The following is a 23,211-nucleotide window of genomic DNA, read 5'->3' on the forward strand; positions in this document are numbered from 1 at the left end:
ATCTCAATAAACACTCTCTGCTACAACATCTCAGCACAGACTACCCCGAGTCCTCGACAGGCACTGACTGCCACGAGCTCTCGACAAGCACTGTGGAGGCGGCAGAATAATACTCTTTGGCGCAATCTCTGGCGCAGTGGCTCAGTGTAGCCACCTTTCAATATGGAGCTATTTTATCAGCATACTCTGAGAGGGACCTGACTGGTATACAATCTGGACCGGAGGCTTGCCTCTGTTAAGTGATTTAAGCTGCATCGTTACTCCGAGGATATCTACTTCTATGTTTCTCATTTTGGCAGTTGTTCTTGATCGGAATTCAGGAATATTTACTTCGTCTTCTCTGGTGAAGGAGTTTCGGTAAACCGTGTTTAATAATTCTGCTTTAGTGACACTGTCATCGGTGACTTGTTGTAGTTTTCAGAATGAATGTTTCAATATGCAGTGGAGTCCGCGCGGATTTGGAACGGCGCACTCACCGTTGCAGAGTGAAACATTTTGGAAGCAATCGCTTAGGCTGTGGCTTAGCTAATTCTCCTCTTTGCCTTTGCTTCCGCGAGTGGTAGTCCCGCAAAATATACAGGCTACCTTCTGTGTGATTCGGAAGGCAGGTGAGAGGTACTGGTGCAAGTGAAGCAGTAAGGGCGGGTCGTGAGGCGTGCTTGGATAGCTCAGTCTGAAATGTGCTTTCAGCTTAGAGAAAATTACATCATAGGATAATCCTTCAAGCGTGCGACATTTACAGATGGGAGAAATTCAGAGGTTTCCCGTACATACACTGCTGGAAAAAAATTATTACACTATTTTAGAGGTTTCCGATTCACTCAAGATTCATTGTTGCAACAGTGCATATGGAGCACATGTTATGATTACATTTCCAGACCAATAGTACTAGCGGTTCCGAGGTACCAGTTATCGACCCATGCTGAAACACACATATTACTGCGTGGTGTAGCGTCCATAGGCTTCAACGCAGTCACTGACTCTGGCATCCAGTCGATCGTACAAATGACGAATTTTGTGCTGGGATACGTTCGATCTGTTCACGTAGTTCTGTAAGAGTACTTGGTTGACGAGTCGCACGAGTCACTTATCGTTCCATCATATCCTCCATTAGAGACAAGTCCGAAGATCATGTTGGCCAGAGAAGTTGCCGTACGTCTTGCAGAGCACGTTGAGTTTCACGGGCAGTTTGGCGGAGCAGTATCCTGTTGGACTAACACATCACCTTCCCGTAGCAACAACGGCAAAAGAACAGGTCCAACAACCTTCTGTACGCACGGAGTCCTAGTTAGTGTCCCCTCCAGAAACACCAAACAGAACGACAGTTGTAGGTTACCGCATCCCAGACTATAAGGCCTGGCGGGGGGCCACTGTGTCTTGCACGGATGCACTCAATGACACAGCGCTCACCAGGTCTACGTGGCACGCACAAACGACCATCGCTTGCGGAGAGACAGATTCTACTTTCATTGCTGATGATCGAGGCGTGCCATTCCATCTTCCAAGTGATCCTCTGACGGCACCACTCGAGTCGTGGACGTCGACGCTGTGCCTGCCCGTTGCGCCACATCTAATAACGTATTCGCAACAGTACGTGTTGACACGTCTGGGCCCAAAAATGGTTCAAATGGCTCTGAGCACTATGGGACTTAACTGCTGAGGTCATCAGTCCCCTAGAACATAGAACTACTTAAACCTAACTAACCTAAGGACATCACACACGCCCATGCCCGAGGCAGGATTCGAACCAGCGACCGTAGCGGTCGCGCGGCTGCAGACTGTAGCGCCTAGAACCGCTCGACCACTCCGGCCGGCGTCTGGGCCCACAAGCCGCCTTTCTGTGCTGTGCTGCCTGTACGACCTGCCACTGGTGTCCTTACAACACTACTATCCTGGCGGGCGTCTGTGCTGCGTGGACTTTCAGAACCGCGTCTACGGATGAAAGGAAGATAACATGACCACTGACACCAGCATCGTTGCAAAACTGACCCAGCGGGTTCAGCTTGTGTGGCAGTTCTCTGAAAGGAGCATCCCGCCGCTCCAAAAGAATGCTCAAATGTGTGTGAAATCTTATGGGACTTAACTGCTAAGGTCATCAGTCCCTAAGCTTACACACTACTTAACCTAAATTATCCTAAGGACAAACATGCACACCCATGCCCGAGGGAGGACTCGAACCTCCGCCGGGACCCCGCCGCTCCCAAGCCACAATTTGACCCGTTTCAAACTCGCTCAGTTGGCTGCAGGAAGCACGTTGCGTCTCTGTGGCATAGTTGCCTGCTTGCTTCACACGTTTGCGCCACACTAAGCCTTCTGGCTGTGAGCCTTCCATATTAAAGGGTAGACACCGGTGACGCTCTGGTACCTATGCCACTACGCTATCTCTTGGCGGACGATGTTAAAGCAGTTTATCAGTAGATCTTCTATAGCCCAGGTGACATACGCCGTCATCGGATCAAAATCGACGTCGTGTTTCCAGGTATAGTTCGTTTTCTCCGGCATTGTATTTTTCTGCGTCACGAAAGCGCGTTCCAACAGCGATGGGACTGTTTCCTATTATCTGCGTAAATGCTGCAATGAGAAAAAGTGCGTGTGTGAATTTCTAAGGGACCAAACTAATGAGAAAACGTATTTGAGTGTTAAGTAATTAAATTTTCTCCTGCCGCTGAATGTTATGGCAATGCGTGACGGGTATCTCTCGACACTGTTCAGTGAGCTTTTGACCGCGAGACATTCACGAAGTTCTTACATCATGCGAGTGTAAAAACGAAGTTAATATGATCGGACTTCGGCTTACTCATAGATAGGTTCTTTCTTTAATGAGTGAATAATTAATGAAAAAGGCAAGGATGAGACTGAAATCGTTTCGACACTGAAGAATGGCGGTCGCAATCCTTTTGAAAACGGCCTCCTATGAAATAGTAGCTTAGTATTGCAAGATAAAATCATACGAAAAATAAATGCTTCAAACATTTATGTTAAATAAAGCATTGCTAAGAAATTTAACTAAATAATTGTTCAAAAAAACTTTTTACATGAGCAACACTTACAATATCCAAAACGAAGACGGAGAGACACGTGACACCAGTCAAGGTAGAAGTAGTACAATAGCCTCTCATTGTTTTAACAGATAAATGATAAAGATATGCAAGGAGCACCTTAGATTTCGGGAACCAATCTCTGCTTTACAATTTCTTTACATTACGTAATTGAGTAAGCAGATATGTCGTCTCTGCTTAGGAGCCGAAGTGAACGCTGTTTTCAAGCAATACGGTAAGAAAGAACGAGGTTTGACTACAAAAATAATCGCATCGGTGATATTACGTTCTTTATTTTTTTCTGCTTCACAAGTGGTCCTTTATCCCCTTCAAAATACTCTTCTCCACGATCCTCACACGCTCCATGCGAATTTTCTAGTTCAAATAGTTCAAATGGCTCTGAGCACTATGGGACTTAACATCTGTGGTCATCAGTCCCCTAGAACTTAGAACTACTTAAACCTAACTAACCCAAGGACATCACACACATCCATGCCCGAGGCAGGATTCGAACCTGCGACCGTAGCGGTCACGCGGTTCCAGGCTGAAGCGCCTAGGACCGCACGGCCACTCCGGCCGGCGAAGTTTCTAGTGCTCAGAGCAGTGTTAGAAGTTATCTTCTGAAAGGATGTTTATGGGGTCCGTCGCTTTTACTTTCACGGCCTCAAGTGGCTCACTACTAGTTTATTTCAGTGTAGATTACAATTTCAGGAACAGAAAAAAGTCATACAGAGCAATATGTGGCTGCAACGCAGGCATCTACATCTACATCTATATAGATACTCCGCAAGCCACCGTACCGTGCTTGGTGGAGGGTACCCTGTACCACTACTAGTCATTTCTTTTCCTGTTCCACTCACAAGGAGAGAGAGGGAAAAATGGTTGTCTGCCTGCCTCCGTATGAGTCCTAATTTCTCATATCTTACCTTCACGCTCCCTACGCGCAATGTATGTTGGTCGCAGTAAACTCGTTCGGCAGTCGGCTTCAAATACCGGTTTTCTAAATTTTCTCAATATACTAAATCCAACGCTACATCAGCATCAACTAATATTTTTCTACATTTAGACCTAGCTGCCATTCATAACACCAACTAGAAATTTTGTCTAAATCGTCTTGTATCTTCCTACAGTCACTCAACTTACACGCCTTGCCGTACACCACATCTACAAACAACCGCAAATTGATGCCCACCGTGTCCGCCAATTCATTGATGTATATAGAGAACTTATCTTAGAAGAAAGATTAAGGAAGGGCAAACCTACGTTTCTAGCATTTGTACACTTAGAGAAAGCTTTTGACAATGTTGATTGGAATATTCTCTTTCAAATTCTGAAGGTGGCAGGGGTGAAACACAGGGAGCGAAAGGCTATTTACAATTTGTACAGAAAGCAGATGGCAGTTATTAGAGTCGAGGGGTATGAAAGGGAATCAGTGGTTGGGAAGGGAGTGAGACAGGGGTGTAGCCTATCCCCGATGTTCAAATGGTTCAAATGGCTCTGAGCACTATGGGACTCAACTGCTGCGGTCATTAGTCCCCTAGAACTTAGAACTAGTTAAACCTAACTAACCTAAGGACATCACAAACATCCATGCCCGAGGCAGGATTCGAACCTGCGACCGTAGCGGTCTTGCGGTTCCAGACTGCAGCGCCTTTACGCGCACGGCCACTGCGGCCGGCTCCCCGATGTTATTCAATCTGTATATTGAGCAAGCAGTGAAGGAAACAAAAGAAAAGTTCGGAGTAGGAATTAAAATCCATGGAGAAGAAATAAAAATTTTGAGGTTCACCGATGTCATTGTAATTCTGTCAGACACAGCAAAGGACTTGGAAGAGCAGTTGAACGGAATGGACAGTGTCCTGAAAGTAGGATATAAAATGAACATCAACAAAAGCAAAACAAGGATAATGGAATGTAGTCGAATTAAGTCGGTTGATGCTGAGGGAATTAGATTAGGAAATGAGACACTTATAGTAGTAAAGGAGTTTTGCTATTTGGCGAGTCAAATAGCTGATGATGGTCGAAGTAGAGAGGATATAAAATGTAGACTGGCAATGGCAAGGAAAGCGTTTCTGAAGAAGAAAAATTTGTTAACATCTAATATCGATTTAAATGTCAGGAAGTCGTTTCTGAAAGTATTTGTATGGAGTGTACCCATATATGGAAGTGAAACGTGGACGATAAATAGTTTAGACAAAAAGAGAATAGAAGCTTTCGAAATGTGGTGCTACAGAAGAATGCTGAAGATTAGATGGGTAGATCACATAACTAATGAGGAGGTATTGAATAGAATTGGGGAGAAGAGGAGCTTGTGGCACAACTTGACTAGAAGAAGGGATCGGTTGGTAGGGCATATTCTGAGGCATCAAGGGATCACCAATTTAGTATTGGAGGGCAGCGTGGAGGGTAAAAATCGTAGAGGGAGACCAAGAGATGAACACACTAAACAGATTCAGAAGGATGTTGGCTGCAGTAGGTACTGGGAGATGAAGAAGCTTGCACAGGATAGAGTAGCATGGAGAGCTGCATCAAAACAGTCTCAGGATTGAAGACCACAACAACAACAACAACATATAGAGAACGACAGTGGTCCTCTCATACTTCCCTGGGTCAGCCCTAACGATACCCTTGTCTTTGATGAACACTATCCGTCGAGGATAACCTACGGGTTCTGTTACTTTGGAAGTCTTCGAGCCATTCACATATCTGTGAACTTATTCTGTATGCTCGTACCTTCTTAGCAGCCTATAATGGACACCGTGTGCAGCGCCTTCCGGAAATCTAGAAATATGGCATCTGCTTGTTGCCCTTCATCCATAGTTCGCAGCATATCATGTGGAAAAAGGGCAAACTGAGTTCTGCAATGCTTTCTAAACCCACGCTCATTCGTGGACATAACCTTCTCTGTCTCAAGAAAGTTTATTATATTCGAACTGAGAATGTGTTCAAGAATTCTGCAGCAAATCTAAGTTAGGGGCCGGCCGGTGTGGCCTAGCGGTTCTAGGCGCTTCAGTCTGGAACCGCGCGACAACTAAGGTCGCAGTTTCGAATCCTGCCTCGGACATGGATGTGTGTGATGTCCTTAGGTTAGTTAGGTTTAAGTAGTTCGAAAACTAGGGGACTGATGACCTCAGATGTTAAGTCCCATAGTACTCAGAGCCATTTGAACCGTTCCGAACTTATGGATATTGCTCTGTAATTTTGCGGGTCCGTTCTTTTACCCTTCTTAAATACTGGAGTCACCAGCGCTTTTTTCCAGTCGCTTAGGGCTTCGCTCTGGCGAGAGATTCATGATAAATGCAGCTTAGGTAAGGGACCCATGCTTTGCCAAAAACGACATTACAGGCCTCGTGCTCTAGGGGAACAATTTTGAACAAACTTCCTTCACGAAAAAATGTTTATGTGAAGTCTGCAAAGTATTTCTTTGTCTATTCTTACACTAACAGCAATCAGACGAATACTCAACCGACGGTCGTTTCGGATTAAACCTCCAGGTTTTTCAATGTTTTCGCTCTCAGTTGTCGCTGAGTGTTGCTAAAAACGTGGCTCACTTTCAATGTTTTCTTGTCCCCCTATCAACCGCTTAAACCACTAAAAGACATGAGTGCGTGTAACACGTTCATCACCATAGCACTGTTTCAATAAAGAATGGCATATATTCTGTTCTTCCTACATATGTATAAAAAAACTCAGTTCAGATTCACATCAAGCTCGAACTCTTAAGAGAATTGGTATCACGCTGGTAGTAATGAGGCTAATGAGTTAGGGCACTGCATCAATAGTGTGTGGTATAAGTTGAGGATCTGGATCTGACGGGAGGCGTGTTGTCGTAGTCCGTGCGGTTGTAGTGACCACAGTGTCCGGGTTGGCGTAGTGTTCAACGCATCTGCCTGATAAACAGGAAACCCAGATTTGAATGCGGAACTGCACAAATTTCAAGTTGGCCATTAAACTTGCTACACCAAGAAGAAATGCAGATGATAAACGGGTATTCACTGGACAAATATATTATACTACACTCCTGGAAATTGAAATAAGAACACCGTGAATTCATTGTCCCAGGAAGGGGAAACTTTATTGACACATTCCTGGGGTCAGATACATCACATGATCACAGTGACAGAACCACAGGCACATAGACACAGGCAACAGAGCATGCACAATGTCGGCACTAGTACAGTGTATATCCACCTCTCGCAGCAATGCAGGCTGCTATTCTCCCATGGAGACGATCGTAGAGATGCTGGATGTAGTCCTGTGGAACGGCTTGCCATGCCATTTCCACCTGGCGCCTCAGTTGGACCAGCGTTCGTGCTGGACATGCAGACCGCGTGAGACGATGCTTCATCCAGTCCCAAACATGCTCAATGGGGGACATATCCGTAGATCTTGCTGGCCAGGGTAGTTGACTTACACCTTCTAGAGCACGTTGGGTGGCACGGGATACATGCGGACGTGCATTGTCCTGTTGGAACAGCAAGTTCCCTTGCCGGTCTAGGAATGGTAGAACGATGGGTTCGATGACGGTTTGGATGTACCGTGCACTATTCAGTGTCCCCTCGACGATCACCAGTGGTGTACGGCCAGTGTAGGAGATCGCTCCCCACACCATGATGCCGGGTGTTGGCTCTGTGTGCCTCGGTCGTATGCAGTCCTGATTGTGGCGCTCACCTGCACGGCGCCAAACACGCATACGACCATCATTGGCACCAAGGCAGAAGCGACTCTCATCGCTGAAGACGACACGTCTCCATTCGTCCCTCCATTCACGCCTGTCGCGACACCACTGGAGGCGGGCTGCACGATGTTGGGGCGTGAGCGGAAGACGGCCTAACGGTGTGCGGGACCGTAGCCCAGCTTCATGGAGACGGTTGCGAATGGTCCTCGCCGATACCCCAGGAGCAACAGTGTCCCTAATTTGCTGGGAAGTGGCGGTGCGGTCCCCTATGGCACTGCGTAGGATCCTACGGTCTTGGCGTGCATCCGTGCGTCGCTGCGGTCCGGTCCCAGGTCGACGGGCACGTGCACCTTCCGCCGACCACTGGCGACAACATCGATGTACTGTGGAGACCTCACGCCCCACGTGTTGAGCAATTCGGCGGTACGTCCACCCGGCCTCCCGCATGCCCACTATACGCCCTCAACATACGGTTCACGTCCACGCTGTCGCGGCATGCTACCAGTGTTAAAGACTGCGATGGAGCTCCGTATGCCACGGCAAACTGGCTGACACTGACGGCGGCGGTGCACAAATGTTGCGCAGCTAGCGCCATTCGACGGCCAACACCGCGGTTCCTGGTGTGTCCGCTGTGCCGTGCGTGTGATCATTGCTTGTACAGCCCTCTCGCAGTGTCCGGAGCAAGTATGGTGGGTCTGACACACCGGTGTCAATGTGTTCTTTTTTCCATTTCCAGGAGTGTAGAACTGACATGTGATAACATTTTCACGCAATTTGGGTGCGTAGATCCTGAGAAATCAGTACCCAGAACAACCACCTCTGGCCGTATAAACGGCCTTGATACCCCTTGGCATTGAGTGAAAGAGAGCTTGGATGGCGTGTACAGGTACAGCTGCCCATTCAGATTCAACACGCTACCACAGTTCATCAAGAGTAGTGACTGGCCTATTGTGACGAGCCAGTTGCTCGGCCACCATTGACCAGACGTTTTCAATTGGTGAGAGATCTGGAGAATGTGCTGGCTAGTGCAGCAGTTGAACATTTTCCGTATCCAGAAAGGCCCGTACAGGACCTGCAACATGCGGTCGTGCATTATCCTGCTGAAATGTTGGGTTTCGCAGGACTCGAATGAAGACTAGAGCCACGGGCGTAACACAACTGAAATGTAACGTCCACTGTTCAAAGTGCCGTCATTGCGAACAAGAGGTGACATAAACGTGTAACCACTGGCATCCCATACCATCACGCCGGGTGATACGCCAGTATGGCGATAACGAATACACGCTTCCAATGTGCGTTCACCGCGATGTCGCCGAACACGGATGCGAGCATCATGATGCTATAAACAGAACCTGGATTTATCCGAAAAATGACGTTTCGCCATTCGTGCACCCAGGTTGATCGTTGAGTACACCATCTCAGGCGGTCTTGTCTGTGATGCAGCGTCAAGGGTAACCGCAGCCGTGGTCTCGGAGCTGTAGTCCATGCTGCTGCAAACGTCGTCGAACTGTTCGTGCAGATGGTACTTGTCTTGCAAACGTCCCCATCTGTTGACCCAGGGATCGAGACGTGGCTGCACGATCCGTTACAGCCACGCGGATAGCCGGCCCTGGTGGCCGAGCGGTTCTAGGCGCTTCAGTCTGGAACCGCGCGACCGCTACGGTCGCAGGTTCGAATCCTGCCTCGGGCATGGATGTGTGTGATGTCCTTAGGTTTGTTAGGTTTAAGTAGTTCTAAGTTCTAGGGGACTGATGACCTGAGATGTTAAGTCCCATAGTGCTCAGAGCCATTTGAACCACGCGGATAAGATGTCTGTCATCCCGACTGCTAGTGACATGAGGCCGTTGGGATCCAGCACGGCGTTCCGTATTACCCTCCTTAACCCACCGATTCCATATTCTGCTAACAGTCATTGGATATCGACCAACGCGAGCAGCAATGTCGCGATACGATAAACCGCAATCGCGATAGGCTACAATCCGACCTTTGTCAAAGTCGGAAACGTGATGGTACGCATTTCTCCTCTTTACACGAGGCATCACAACAACGATTCACCAGGCAACGCCGGTCAACTGCTGTTTGTGTATGAGGAATCGGTTGGAAACTTTCCTCATGTCAGCACGTTGTAGGTGTCGCCATCAGCGCCAACGTGGGTTGAATGTTCTGATAAGTTAATCATTTGCATATCACAGCATCTTCTTCCTGTCGGTTAAATTTTGTGGCGTCTGTAGCTCGTCAGCTTCGTGGTGTAGCAATTTTAATGGCCACTAGTGTAAATCAGTGCCCACTGGCAGCTAATCCTTGAATTCTTTTGTGTCTTGAGTAAAGAATGCACCTCTGCGACAGTATTTACAAGTTCCACTCTTAATTCCACATTCATGTGTTGCTCTTCCAAACATTTTCGACGGACTGCTAATAGTCGGTCTGACACAATAGGAGGCCAGCTTTCGACTGAGTGATCGGCGGATGAACACGAAGCGGAAATGGAGAGAGGTGGTGCCATATGACTCGACCGTATATCGTTGAACTTCGAAGGCAGTGCTCTTTGTTAAAGGTGAGTCGTGTTATTTTTCAGCCAGACCTCGCACACACACAACTGTAGTGATGTGCTGTTTCAGGAGGAAGAGGAAGAGGAGTACAGTGACGGAGAGGAGTTCGCGGACTTTGAGGAGGAGTGTCCGCCGCGCGGCCACACAGGGGGCAAGTGGCGGCCCAGCGCCTGGGCTGGGGGCGGCGCAGCGTCACCCCTTCCACCCCCGCCGCCGTTGGAGCCGCCGCCCTCCTTCACCGGCGGCAAGTGGAGGCCGCAGCTCTCACCCCAAGAACATCGACCGGGCTCACCTCCCCATCACCAACAAGAGGTACGTATCGTGGCCAACTGTAATAAATCACGAATTGTGGACGAAGATGCATAGTGTCGTTAACATCATCCCCCCGCACCGCACCCTATCCACCTCCCACCCGAAACGAGAAAGACAAATATGCCAGGATACGATACTTAAAAAAATCCACCCCACAGGGTGGTTGAAAAGTCCAGAAGTACCCTCATAAAATCCGAACGGTGTAGCAAGCAGTAAAACTACATCCCTTCTCGCGTCCGTCGGCCGTCGTAATTTAATATATTATTATTTTTTATTTTGATTGTTGCCGACTTACGTGGTGGGCCTTAATAAAAATGATATTTCATTTTATTTTGATTTACGATTAAATGCTTTTGTGAAGTTCTCCTTTTTAACAATATTAATCTTAAATTATTTGTTACGTGCCGGCAGGGTGGCCGAGCGGTTCTACGCGCTTGGGCATGGATGTGTGTGATGTCCTTAGGTTAGTTAGGTTTAAGTAGTTCAATGTTCTAGGGGACTGATGACCTCAGAAATTAAGTCCTATAGTGCTCAGAGCCATTTGAACCATTTTGAAATTTGTTACGTTAATGAATGTTAGACGCGCTGATTCTTAAGATTTGAGCATATAAGTTGAACAAGAACTACTGACGGCCGTGGGAGAGCCAGTCCTGACAAAACTCTACCATCTGGTGAGGAAGATGTATGAGACAGGCGAAATACCCTCAGACTTCAAGAAGAATATAATAATTCCAATCCCAAAGAAAGCAGGTGTTGACAGATGTGAAAATTACCGAACTATCAGCTTAATAAGTCACAGCTGCAAAATACTAACACGAATTCTTTACAGACGAATGGAAAAACTAGTAGAAGCCAACCTCGGGGAAGATCAGTTTGGATTCCGTAGAAACACTGGAACACGTGAGGCAATACTGACCTTACGACTTATCTTAGAAGAAAGATTAAGGAAAGGCAAACCTACGTTTCTAGCATTTGTAGACTTAGAGAAAGCTTTTGACAATATTGACTGGAATACTCTCTTTCAAATTCTGAAGGTGGCAGGGGTAAAATACAGGGAGCGAAAGGCTATTTACAATTTGTACAGAAACCAGATGGCAGTTATAAGAGTCGAGGGACATGAAAGGGAAGCAGTGGTTGGGAAGGGAGTAAGACAGGGTTGTAGCCTCTCCCCGATGTTGTTCAATCTGTATATTGAGCAAGCAGTAAAGGAAACAAAAGAAAAATTCGGAGTAGGTATTAAAATTCATGGAGAAGAAATAAAAACTTTGAGGTTCGCCGATGACATTGTAATTCTGTCAGAGACAGCAAAGGACTTGGAAGAGCAGTTGAATGGAATGGACAGTGTCTTGAAAGGAGGATATAAGATGAACATCAACAAAAGCAAAACAAGGATAATGGAATGTAGTCTAATTAAGTCGGGTGATGCTGAGGGAATTAGATTAGGAAATGAGGCACTTAAATTAGGAAAGGAGTTTTGCTATTTGGGGAGCAAAATAACTGATGATGGTCGAAGTAGAGAGGATATAAAATGTAGGCTGGCAATGGCAAGGAAAGCGTTTCTGAAGAAGAGAAATTTGTTAACATCCAGTATTGATTTAAGTGTCAGGAAGTCATTTCTGAAAGTATTTGTATGGAGTGTAGCCATGTATGGAAGTGAAACATGGACGATAAATAGTTTGGACAAGAAGAGAATAGAAGCTTTCGAAATGTGGTGCTACAGAAGAATGCTGAAGATTAGATGGGTAGATCACATAACTAATGAGGAAGTATTGAATAGGATTGGGGAGAAGAGAAGTTTGTGGCGCAACTTGACCAGAAGAAGGGATCGGTTGGTAGGACATGTTCTGAGGCATCAAGGGATCACCAATTTAGTATTGGAGGGGAGCGTGGAGGGTAAAAATCGTAGAGGGAGACCAAGAGATGAATACACAAAGCAGATTCAGAAGGATGTAGGTTGCAGTAGGTACTGGGAGATGAAAAAGCTTGCACAGGATAGAGTAGCATGGAGAGCTGCATCAAACCAGTCTCAGGACTGAAGACCACAACAACAACAACAAGTTGAACAATGGAATAAACTTTTCATATTAATTTCCTCGGCTAGTCAGTTCACTTTAAAGCAAAGAATCTTTAGTTATTGATTACAACTGCGGCCCACACACGCACCAGAGTATTTTTTCTTACCTCCGTTAACCATTGCATTGTAGTCGGAGTCCTGGCTCTGGTTCTCGGTTGTTGTACTGAAAATAAGAACCTTAAAGCTACGTATTTTCTGTAACGTCCGGCGGCTGTGGAGAAAAATGTATATTATGTTAATAGCGGGCGAGTTTTTCGCTTCTGCTAAATTTTACAAGTAATGGCGTCGTTGGCTGCATCGGCCGCTGCGATTGTTGAACTGTAAATTACTCCAATGCAGGTTAATTCAAGGAAGGCGGACGTGAAATCGGGATCACCTCTTACAAATTAAAAGTGAACAATAATATTAAATCAATATATTATCTTCTTAATTAGTAAAATATGCTTACATTTGCCAGCACTCGCAAGATGTCCGTCTATACGCAACCAAGACGAGAGAAGAAGTGAAGACGACTAAAAAATTAATAAAAGAGCGTATCTTGTCGTCTCTTTAGATCATTTTGTTATATTTCTTTGCCCTCAAAACTTACACAGAGAAATTATTATAATACGGAAAAATATTTATGTTCGCCTGAGCGGCTAGTGTCCACTTATTATTCAAATTTTAAATGTCTCTTCTTTATAAATACTGTCTTTTATTATTATTATTTCGCTGGGGACGCTATACCCTACCCATAAGGAAGCGAAAGGGGAAAATCTAATAGGCTATGTCACCAATATGGCGGCCATCTTGAAAGCCAACGTCTTGGAGTCAACTCAGAATTTCCAGTGGGAATGTGGTCATATCAGACACAGAGAATTTTACCAAAAAAACGATGACGTTGTTTTTTTGAACATAGCTTTATTCGTTGTCGAGTTATGACTAATTACGTGTGGCAGCTGTGATACGGTCGGCAACGTGAGTATTACGTTCCGCAATGGCATTAAGCCGAAGTTACACACTCCCGAGAGAACACCAACAATCACATGAACGGTTCGATATTCTGTCCATTATGGCAAAGTGTTAATGCCATTCTCCGAACCCAGTGCTAATGAATTTTGAGCACCATATCATGCTGAATTTTCCCGCACCCATCAATAGTGAGCTGTTTAAGGTGAACCAGATTCCGTACTTTCACGGCAAAAACCAGAGCTTTGACGTGACCCCCAAGATAAAAATCCAAAGGAGTTAAATCTGGTAATCATGGTGGGCACTCCACTGCACCCCAACGACCAATCCACTTCTGGAGAATCTGCACATCCAGGTACGCCAACATACAGCGTCCACATTGCGACAGGGCTCCATCGTGCTAGAAGAACTCCAGAGATGTCCGGTCCTCCATTAACAGCAAAGGAAACACTTCTTCATCCAACAACCTCATATAACCGTTGGCTGTTATTGAACCCTCAATAAAAAAAAAAAACCTATCGCACCACTTGGGTACCCCATACACCACACCATACCAACACTTTTTGCTAGCCGAATGTTTTAGATGCATCAATCCGGAATTGTATCTGATCAGTATATGTGATTCTGCTTGTTCACCTCACCATTGATAAAGAAATTGTCTTCATCGCTGAACAGTGCCTGATAGGGAAAACGAGGGTTTATCTGCAGTTGCTGCGGCACCCATTCTGCTGATTGTACCCGACGGTCTGGTTCATCCTCATAGAGGTGTTGAATTTTGTATAGGTGCTATTATTAGTGCGGTAAAATTCGCAGAATTGAGGTACGGCTTATCCCACATTTTTGCGTTAGGCGACGAATGCTTCTTTTTGGATTCTTCCTAAATGATGCCAGCACACTCACTGTTGTTACTTTATCGGTGGTGGACTTTGATCGTCCATCTTTCGGTTTATTTTCGATGGAAGCTGTTGCCCGAATTTGGCCAAAAGCTTGGCAACTGCACTGTGACGGTTGTTTGGTCGGGTGGCGACTGTTGAAATTGTCAGCAATGACCCGTGTGCTTTATTCTCCTGACATCACAATGATTTCGGTGCTTTCTTCTTGTATTAATGAAATTTTCGTAAGCTGTAAATGAGGAAACAACGGTTAAAGGGTGAGAATGAGTAAATATTATGTAACATTTAAACACATGCAACAAAACTGCATTTGATGCCTTTTGGTACGTAACACTCACGCTGCCGAGTACACCACTACTACCAACCATAATTAGTTATAACTCTAGAATGAATAAAACTGTGTTCAAAATAACGTCATCGTTTTTGTGGTAAAATTTTCTATCTGTCTGATATGTTGTCACACAACCAGCTTCACATAGCAAATTTTGACTTGAATCCAAGCTGGCGGCTTTCAAGCCAGCCACCATGTTGGTGTAGCATCCTATACGGTTCTCCGCCTTCCTGGGGTGTAAGGCTAGTTCGCGTCCGTAGTAGAATACTACACGTGCACCCTGGGTAACGCTAAATGAACTAGCACTAAAGGCAACCAGATAATCCAGATAATCCTGTGCTGGATCTCCTGGTAAACACATCATGAGTGATACCGACCAAATGAACGATGAAGAATTGACTAGAGCACTCGGACCGTGCCTCCGAGTCTGCCACCTAAACATTGAAGGCATAAGTAGGAGCAAATGTGAATTTCTCCAGAGAGTTCTCACTCAGAACAAAATCGACGTAGTCGCGATACAAGAGACTCATGCGGAAAACATAGATCAGCTGGCCTCTAGAGGAAAAATCCCTGGATTCGAGATACTGGGAGCCACCTATCACCGTAATTACGGCGTGGCAACCTACATACGAAATAAGATAGAAAATGCTTCCCTGTGTAAGATATCTACAGACAACAACATACATGAAGTTGCTGTCAAAATTGGCGAGACCATTATAGTTAACATCTATAAGCCTCCCGGCTGTCCATGGCCTCCAGAAGTACTCCAAGAATATCCCCACCCTGCTGTCTACGTAGGAGACTTTAATAGTCACCATGAGAACTGGAAGTACGCACGAAACGACCAGAACGGTGAATCCCTGATGAGCTGGAGTGAGGAGACTAACACCCACCTGATTTTCGACGCCAAGGACCGCGGAACATTTCGATCAGCAGCATGGAGACGAGATTATAACCCTGATTTATGTTTTGTCACTAAAAACAAAAACAACCAACCGCTAGCCGCAACTCGTGAAGTCCTGTCTGATTTCCCACATAGCCAGCATCGCCCTGTTATCTTAAAAGTCGGAATTAACATCCCAATCATAAAATCCTTTCCTCGCCCACGATGGAATTTCCAGAAGGCAGACTGGGCCACCTTTGCAGAAAACCTTGACAAGTGTCTAGGTTGGATACCCCCGACTAGGGACAACTATGACAGATTTGTGGGAGCAGTCATCGCCACGGCTAAGAGGAATGTACCCAGAGGCTACCGGAAAGAGTACATCCCTGGCTGGAATGAGAGATGCGAAGACCTGTACCAGGAATTTACCAAAACCAACAACCAAGAAATCGCGGACGAACTGTTGCACAGCTTAGACGCAGCTCGACGGGAAAAATGGATGGACACCGTGGAGAATCTAGATTTCACTAAATCCAGTAGGCAAGCATGGACCCTACTCCGTAACCTGGGAGGCAGTAAACGTAAAATAAAAGACACCCACCCGATAACCCCTAACAAAGTGGCCACACATATAGTTAGAACCTCAAGAGCACCAAGGGACAGAACACACACCACGACCGTCAAACGTGAATTAAGATCCTTAAAACAAAGGGCATCGCCTACCTCCGAATTTTCACAGCCTATCACAGCGGAAGAAGTTGCAGCAGCCTTGTCAAAAATCAAAAGTGGCAAGGCTCCCGGCTTCGATGGCATCCACCCGGAATTCCTACTTCACTGTGGAAAATATACTAGAACATGGCTCGCAAACTTCTTAACAGATATTTTAGAACTGGGTAATATCCCACACCAGCTTAAACGAGCAAAGATTATAGCGATACTAAAGCCAGGCAAACCTAATGACATGCCCCAAAACTACCGCCCTATCGCTCTGCTGAACTGTGTCTATAAGCTGTTGGAACGTATCATCTACAACAGAATAAGCGGAAAAATTCTTGAAGTGGTACCGATTGAACAGGCAGGTTTTCGACCCAACCGCAGTTGCACCGACCAGATCCTCTCCCTAGCAACTCATATAGAGGCGAGCTTTCAGAAAAAACTCAAAACATCAGTAGCCTTTATTGACCTATCAGCCGCTTATGATACCGTTTGGCGACAAGGCCTGATATTTAAGTTGCTGCGGGTCATACCATGTAATAAGCTGGCCAACCTCATTGATAACATGCTCACAGATAGAAGTTTCAGAGTCATAATGGGCGACTTAAAAAGTGACCAAATGAAGCTCAACAATGGTTTACCACAAGGCTCCGTTCTGGCGCCATTGATGTTTAACCTCTACATATCTGACTTACCTGAAACCACTTCTCAAAAATTCGGATATGCCGACGACTGGGCAATAGCTGCAAGAGGCAGATCAATGGAGGCAACGGAAAACACATTAACTGCGGATCTAACAAAGCTGGGAGATTACTTCCGAAGGTGGAGATTACGGCCAAACGCAACAAAAACGGAGGTGACATGCTTTCACCTCGACAATGCCCAAGCAAAAAGAAAGCTCAACGTTCATTTCGAAAACAGGCAGCTAAACCATAACAATTACCCCAGATATCTAGGCGTCACCTTTGACAGAACCCTAACATTCAAGGAACACCTACGTAATACAGCCGCAAAACTTAAAACTCGAAATAATATCATACAGAAGCTATGTGGGACCACGTGGGGCTCTTCCGCGGCTGTGCTGAGATCTTCGGCTCTGGGACTTGTCTACACAACAGCAGAATATGCCGCACCGGTATGGCTAAACAGTAAACACACAGGCTTGATCGATGCTCAACTAAACTACACAATGAGGATGATATCAGGAACAATAAAGCCAACGCCTTTACACTGGCTACCTATACTGAGCAACATTCCCCCACCGGACCTGCGCAGAGAGAACGCTCTCTTACGTGAGTATGGAAAAGTGCTGAACAACGAGAAACTGCCAATCCATAAGGATGTTCTTGCCCTGGAGATGAACAGATTGCGCTCAAGACACCCCTCTTTAAAAAAGGCAAAAAATACGCATCCTCTCAACCCGGATTATGGCAACCTCTGGAAAATGCGGTGGAGAGAATCTGTGCCCCAAAACCTGCAGAATATGCCATGCATCAATGTCCAACCACCAGGATTCAATTTGCCAAGGAAAACTTGGACGACCCTGAATCGAATTCGGACAAACAACGGCAGATGTGCAGACAGCCTCCACAGGTGGGGTAAAATCACCACCCCGAGATGTGACTGCGGTGCGGACCGGCAGACGATTCGTCACATCGTGGAAGATTGCCCTCTGAGACGTTTTGCAGGAGACCCCAATGAGTTTCTGACCGCAACTGAAAGTGCAATAGATTATGTCACAAATCTGGATGTTTGTTTGTGAACTTTTGTTTGTTATATACACTATTTTTAAACACTTTTATATCTACAACTATATGTTACACACTGTGACTACTCTTTATTTCTGTGTCTTATGATTTTTATGTCTTTTCTATATGATGTGTTATATGCCATAAGCTAAATAAAAAAATCCGCCTTCCTTTCCTCATGTGTACGGACTGCTACCCCGATTGGATTTTGCGAGAGTGTACGGGTGTTTGGACAACCCTTCATAACGTCACTGTAGTAACATGAATGTGAATAATTTTTTTATTTTTTAAATGGACTTGTAGTCCGGGGTGGTATGTTGCAATACAGCATCACCGGTCTATTGCGGTCTAACTGTGTTGGTGAGGCAGTGAATTGGAGGTGTGGCGGTGGGAGTGAATAATGACACGATAGCAAATATATTTAGTGATGTGGAAGATGTGACTGCGAGTGATGCGTTAGAAAATGTGTATGCGGAACCAGGATCACAGCACCATAACAGTCAGAACCTACAGTACCACATAAGCCACGTGCGTGCACAACATCAGTTGCATCTTAGCGACTGTGAAAGGGAGCTAAGCGTCAGAGGAAAAGGCGTAACACATGAAATATAATACAGTCCTGCAAGCAGTCCCGTTGCTTTTCTCAGAATGGCTTCTAAAATAGCAGAGGTAGAACGGGAGTGTGCTCTGATGAAATTCCAATCTGTATTCAGAGAGTGTCAGGAGGAATAGATAATATTCAAGAGTATGACAGGAACGATCACACAAAGCAAAAAGTGTAGTAAATATGGGCTCTAAAACGCATACCTTCAGAGCTATGAGCACTTGTTCTTTTTCGCTACTGTGAAACAAACCTCTTTTAGTGAATAGATGGTCATAGGGCCGGCCGGTGTGGCCGTGCGGTTCTAGGCGCTTCAGTTTGGAACCGCGTGACCGCTACGGTCGCAGGTTCGAATCCTGCCTCGGGCATGGATGTGTGTGATGTCCTTAGGTTAGTTAGGTTTAAGTAATTCTAAGTTCTAGGGGACTGATGACCTCAGATGTAGAGTCCCATAGTGCTCAGAGCCATTTTTAGATGGTCATAGTTCTTAAGCTATGGATTTTAGAGCCGATCTTTACTGGGCCATTTTTTCTTGTTTTGGTACATACTACCTCGCCCAAAACAATGAAAAATTGGAACTTTGTGGTAAGGGCTATGGGGCCAAACTGCGGAGGTAATCGGTCCCTAGGCTTACGCACTACTTAATCTAACTTAAACTAACTTACGCTAAGGACAACACACACAACCATGCCCGAGGGAGGACTCGAACCTCCTACGTGGGGAGCCACGCGAACCGTAACAAGACGCCCGAGACCACGCGGCTAGCCCGCGCGGCCCAAAACATGAGAAGCAAAGATCTTGTAATAGAAGAGATTTGTTTCACAGTATAGAAAGTGAGGTACTCATATCTCATAAGGTATGCATTTTACAGCTCATGTTTACTAGATTTCTTTCTTAGAATGGTCGTTCCTGTTATATCCGTGAGTATTGACCATTACTAATAGACAACAGGCGCATTCGCTCTAATGTTTCGTCAGGTATTTGCAATTTTGTTCCTGCAATGTGTAGCTGGAGTCAGCACAAACAAATACCGGTTATCACATCTTTCATAAGACGCCCCGTGTCTACAGCAAGTGGCGGCTTGTTCCCTGTTAACAACGAAATTATTCTTAAAATGCTATGCTGAAAGTGGAATTTTATATGTCGATTCGAGAGACCGGTCCCAAATTAGTGTAGTGCGATATCCGTTTCATCAACGTATATTAACAGCGTCAGTAAAAGAGGAAGAACTACTGCTACTCCAGCAATAACGACGCAGCGTCGCTGCATGGTGGTAGCAGGCAGCGCGGGCCACTTACCGTCGACACTGGGTGTCGTATGCAAGATGTGATCGGCCGTATTTATTTGGGCGACTCCGGCAACGCATTGCAAAGAATGAATTACAGATATCTGCCAAAACACCAGAGAAAATGTGCCTCACAACTATTAGGAGGGAGACCCTGCACATACTCGTATACTTTAACAACCGTCTACTCAAGTAGTGGATTGGAAGGGCGTCAACGACAAGGTCGGGTGGAACCCCATCTGGGTAGTGTGTACCACAGACCAGTCGACCTCTTCAGTACTATGGGCTAGAAGAATACATTAGCTGGGGATAAGACCTGAGCTACATCGCGCATATGCACTAAAGAAAATATGGCGGGAGGGTGGTTTTCCATCCCACCATATGGGCAGAGGCTTAAGAACAAGCTTTATAACGTTTGTTACTGTTCAGTTTTATGCATCTAGTATTTACCAGTGACACCCCCACCTTTGGTATTTTAAAGACAAGAACTCCTCTGATGCTCTAGTTCTATTGCCTAAACAGGAAAATTGTAGCAAGGGACAACCCTTTTTCATTTCATTGTTTTGTGCGATGCGTCAGCGAAAAAAAGTTTCGAAAAGGTTTGAAATGAAGTGTAAAGTTTGTTGGAAGTCGCTAAGCGCTCTCATTCTGAAATACTTGATGAATATAGTCTGGGTAATTTGCGCGCCTTTAGTTACTCTGCCTCAAGACATAAGCACTGTTTCTAACTTAAATATTTGATTTATTGCGTTAAACCTTTGACGTAAGTTTATACCTCTTAATGAGCAAATTTTAACAACTTAAAATGTTAAATTTCGTCAGTAATTATATGAAACAAAGTATATAAAATCCAATTTTTATTGCCTCTGAAGGCCGTTAGATATGCAACCAAAATCTGGAACGAGGTGTTTTCAGCCGTTTGGTAAGATATATTCTTCTTTTTAAAATTTCATTCTCTTTATATTCAGGCAATACTGTATATATATTCCCGCAATTAATATTGCCAATAATAATAATAATAAATATGGCTACTAACAACATTTTCACTATTACTTTATTATTATTATTATTATTGTTATTATTATTAGTACTATGCTGAAACACAACTTTCTAGTCAGTTGCAGTATGTTAAAGAGAGTTATAAACACGACATATTATATACAGGGTGTTACAAAAAGGTACGGCCAAATTTTCAGGAAACATTCCTCACACACAAATAAAGAAAAGGTGTTATGTGGACATGTGTCCGGAAACGCTAAAATTCCATGTTAGAGCTCATTTTAGTTTCATCCACCTACGCTCAATGGAGCACGTTATCATGATTTCATACGGGATACTCTACCTGTGCTGCTAGAACATGTGCCTTTACAAGTACGACATTACATGTGGTTCATGCACGATGGAGCTCCTGCACATTTCAGTCGAAGTGTTCGTATGCTTCTCAACAACAGATTCGGTGACTGATGGATTGGTAGATGCGGACCAATTCCATGGCCTCCACGTTTTCCTGACTTCAACCCTCTTGACTTTCATTTATGGGGGCATTTGAAAGCTCTTGTCTACGCAACCCCGGTACCAAATGTAGAGACTCTTCGTGCTCGTATTGTGGACGGCTGTGATACAATACGCCATTCTCCAGGGCTGCATCAGCGCATCAGGGATTCCATGCGACGGAGGGTGGATGCATGTATCCTCGCTAACGGAGGACACTTTGAACATTTCCTGCAACAAAGTGATTGAAGTCACGCTGGTACGTTCTGTTGTTGTGTGTTTCCATTCCATGATTAATGTGATTTGAAGAGAAGTAATAAAATGAGCTCTAACATGGAAAGTAAGCCTTTCTGGACACATGTCCACATAACATATTTTCTTTCTTTGTGTGTGAGGAATGTTTCCTGAAAGTTTGGCCGTACCTTTTTGTAACACCCTGTATACGTAGACAATAGCACGGAGGAAGTAAATAAAATCTCCACCATGCGAAAGCTTGAGCGCGGAGGAGAAGAGCCATTCGGCAGTCCGAGCATGTAAACAAATACACAATTGGACAAGTTGGAGAGGAAGGTGTGAGGCTCTCTGTTTCAGGAATCTTTACAGAACTAATCTCACCTGATGTAGTGCATTAAAGCACTATATATAGGGGGCTGGGAAGATGACAAATTAGGACAGCATTCTTCCCATACACGAGACCCATTAAAATGTTGTCTTCGCCCATGTGGTAAAAGAGGAATGGTGACTACTGAGCTGAGCCGGCCGCTGTGGTCGAGCGGTTCTTGGCGCTTCAGTCCGGAACCGCGCTGCTGCTACGGTTGTAGGTTTGAATCTTGCGTCGGGCATGGATGTGTGTGATGTGCTTAGGTTAGTAAGGTTTAAGTAGTTCTAAGTCTAGGGGACTGATGACCTCAGATATTAAGTCCCATAGTGCTTAGAGCCATTTGAACCATTTTTTACTGAGATGATGTGTATGCGTCCTCGACCCAGTTACCAGACGTAATCATCCCATGAATGACAAACAGACCACCTCTGTGTCCATTAGATTTTGTTAAAAAGAGCTGGCAGTCACAATTTGCCCCACATACCGTGGTATAAGTAGGTTACGGCAGCCGGGGCGCCTACCCTCTGTGCCTTTTCCGGGGGGCTTCAATGTGTGATAGTCCTTAGATTGCAGGTTATTTGTAAACTTCACGGTATATATTTTTTAAAAAATACCCACCATCAGCTCTTCTCACGGCATAGCTTAATGAAGGTTGCAGCTCCCTCGCTCGCCTTCATGCAAGCAAACTCTGGCTGAGTGCGATCCAAAAGGTATGTGCTCCTTCCACGTGGCTAAGGAAACAAGAAGGCTGGATACGTCAAAAGACAGTGCAAAGTAGTAGTGAGTAGAGGAAACATATGGCATCTGCGCTCTCTGAAACTTCAGAAGTGGGTTCATCTTGGTGAGTGCTGCATGTCCGTACAGGCCCAGCACGCAGCTATGTCATTAGGCGAGGCACTACCGGTCATCTTGGCGAACTACCACCAAGCTATCCGATGTTTCTTCGCCCTCTCTCTCGCGCACTGCAGTCGACTCAGCACCATTAGGGTCGGTCTCACACCTGCTGTCCTTAGGTTGATGGTGGGATTATGTTATCTTTGTTGAGTTCTTCAACACTTGTGTATG

The 23,211-nt window shown here is 45.3% G+C and overlaps 1 protein-coding gene across 1 annotated transcript in view; it reads left to right on the forward strand.

Annotated features, from left to right (window-relative positions):
* LOC126464665 (zinc finger protein 236) overlaps window positions 1–23,211 on the forward strand; it is an 864,481-nt gene that overhangs the window by 378,153 nt on the left and 463,117 nt on the right. The window contains exon 4 of the mRNA XM_050096252.1: window positions 10,335–10,577. Coding sequence (XP_049952209.1) covers window positions 10,335–10,577 — 243 coding nt within the window. The remainder of the gene's footprint in view (window positions 1–10,334; window positions 10,578–23,211) is intronic.

Source organism: Schistocerca serialis, chromosome 1 (genome assembly GCF_023864345.2).
Source record: "Schistocerca serialis cubense isolate TAMUIC-IGC-003099 chromosome 1, iqSchSeri2.2, whole genome shotgun sequence".
NCBI classification, from domain to species: Eukaryota; Metazoa; Arthropoda; class Insecta; order Orthoptera; family Acrididae; genus Schistocerca; species Schistocerca serialis.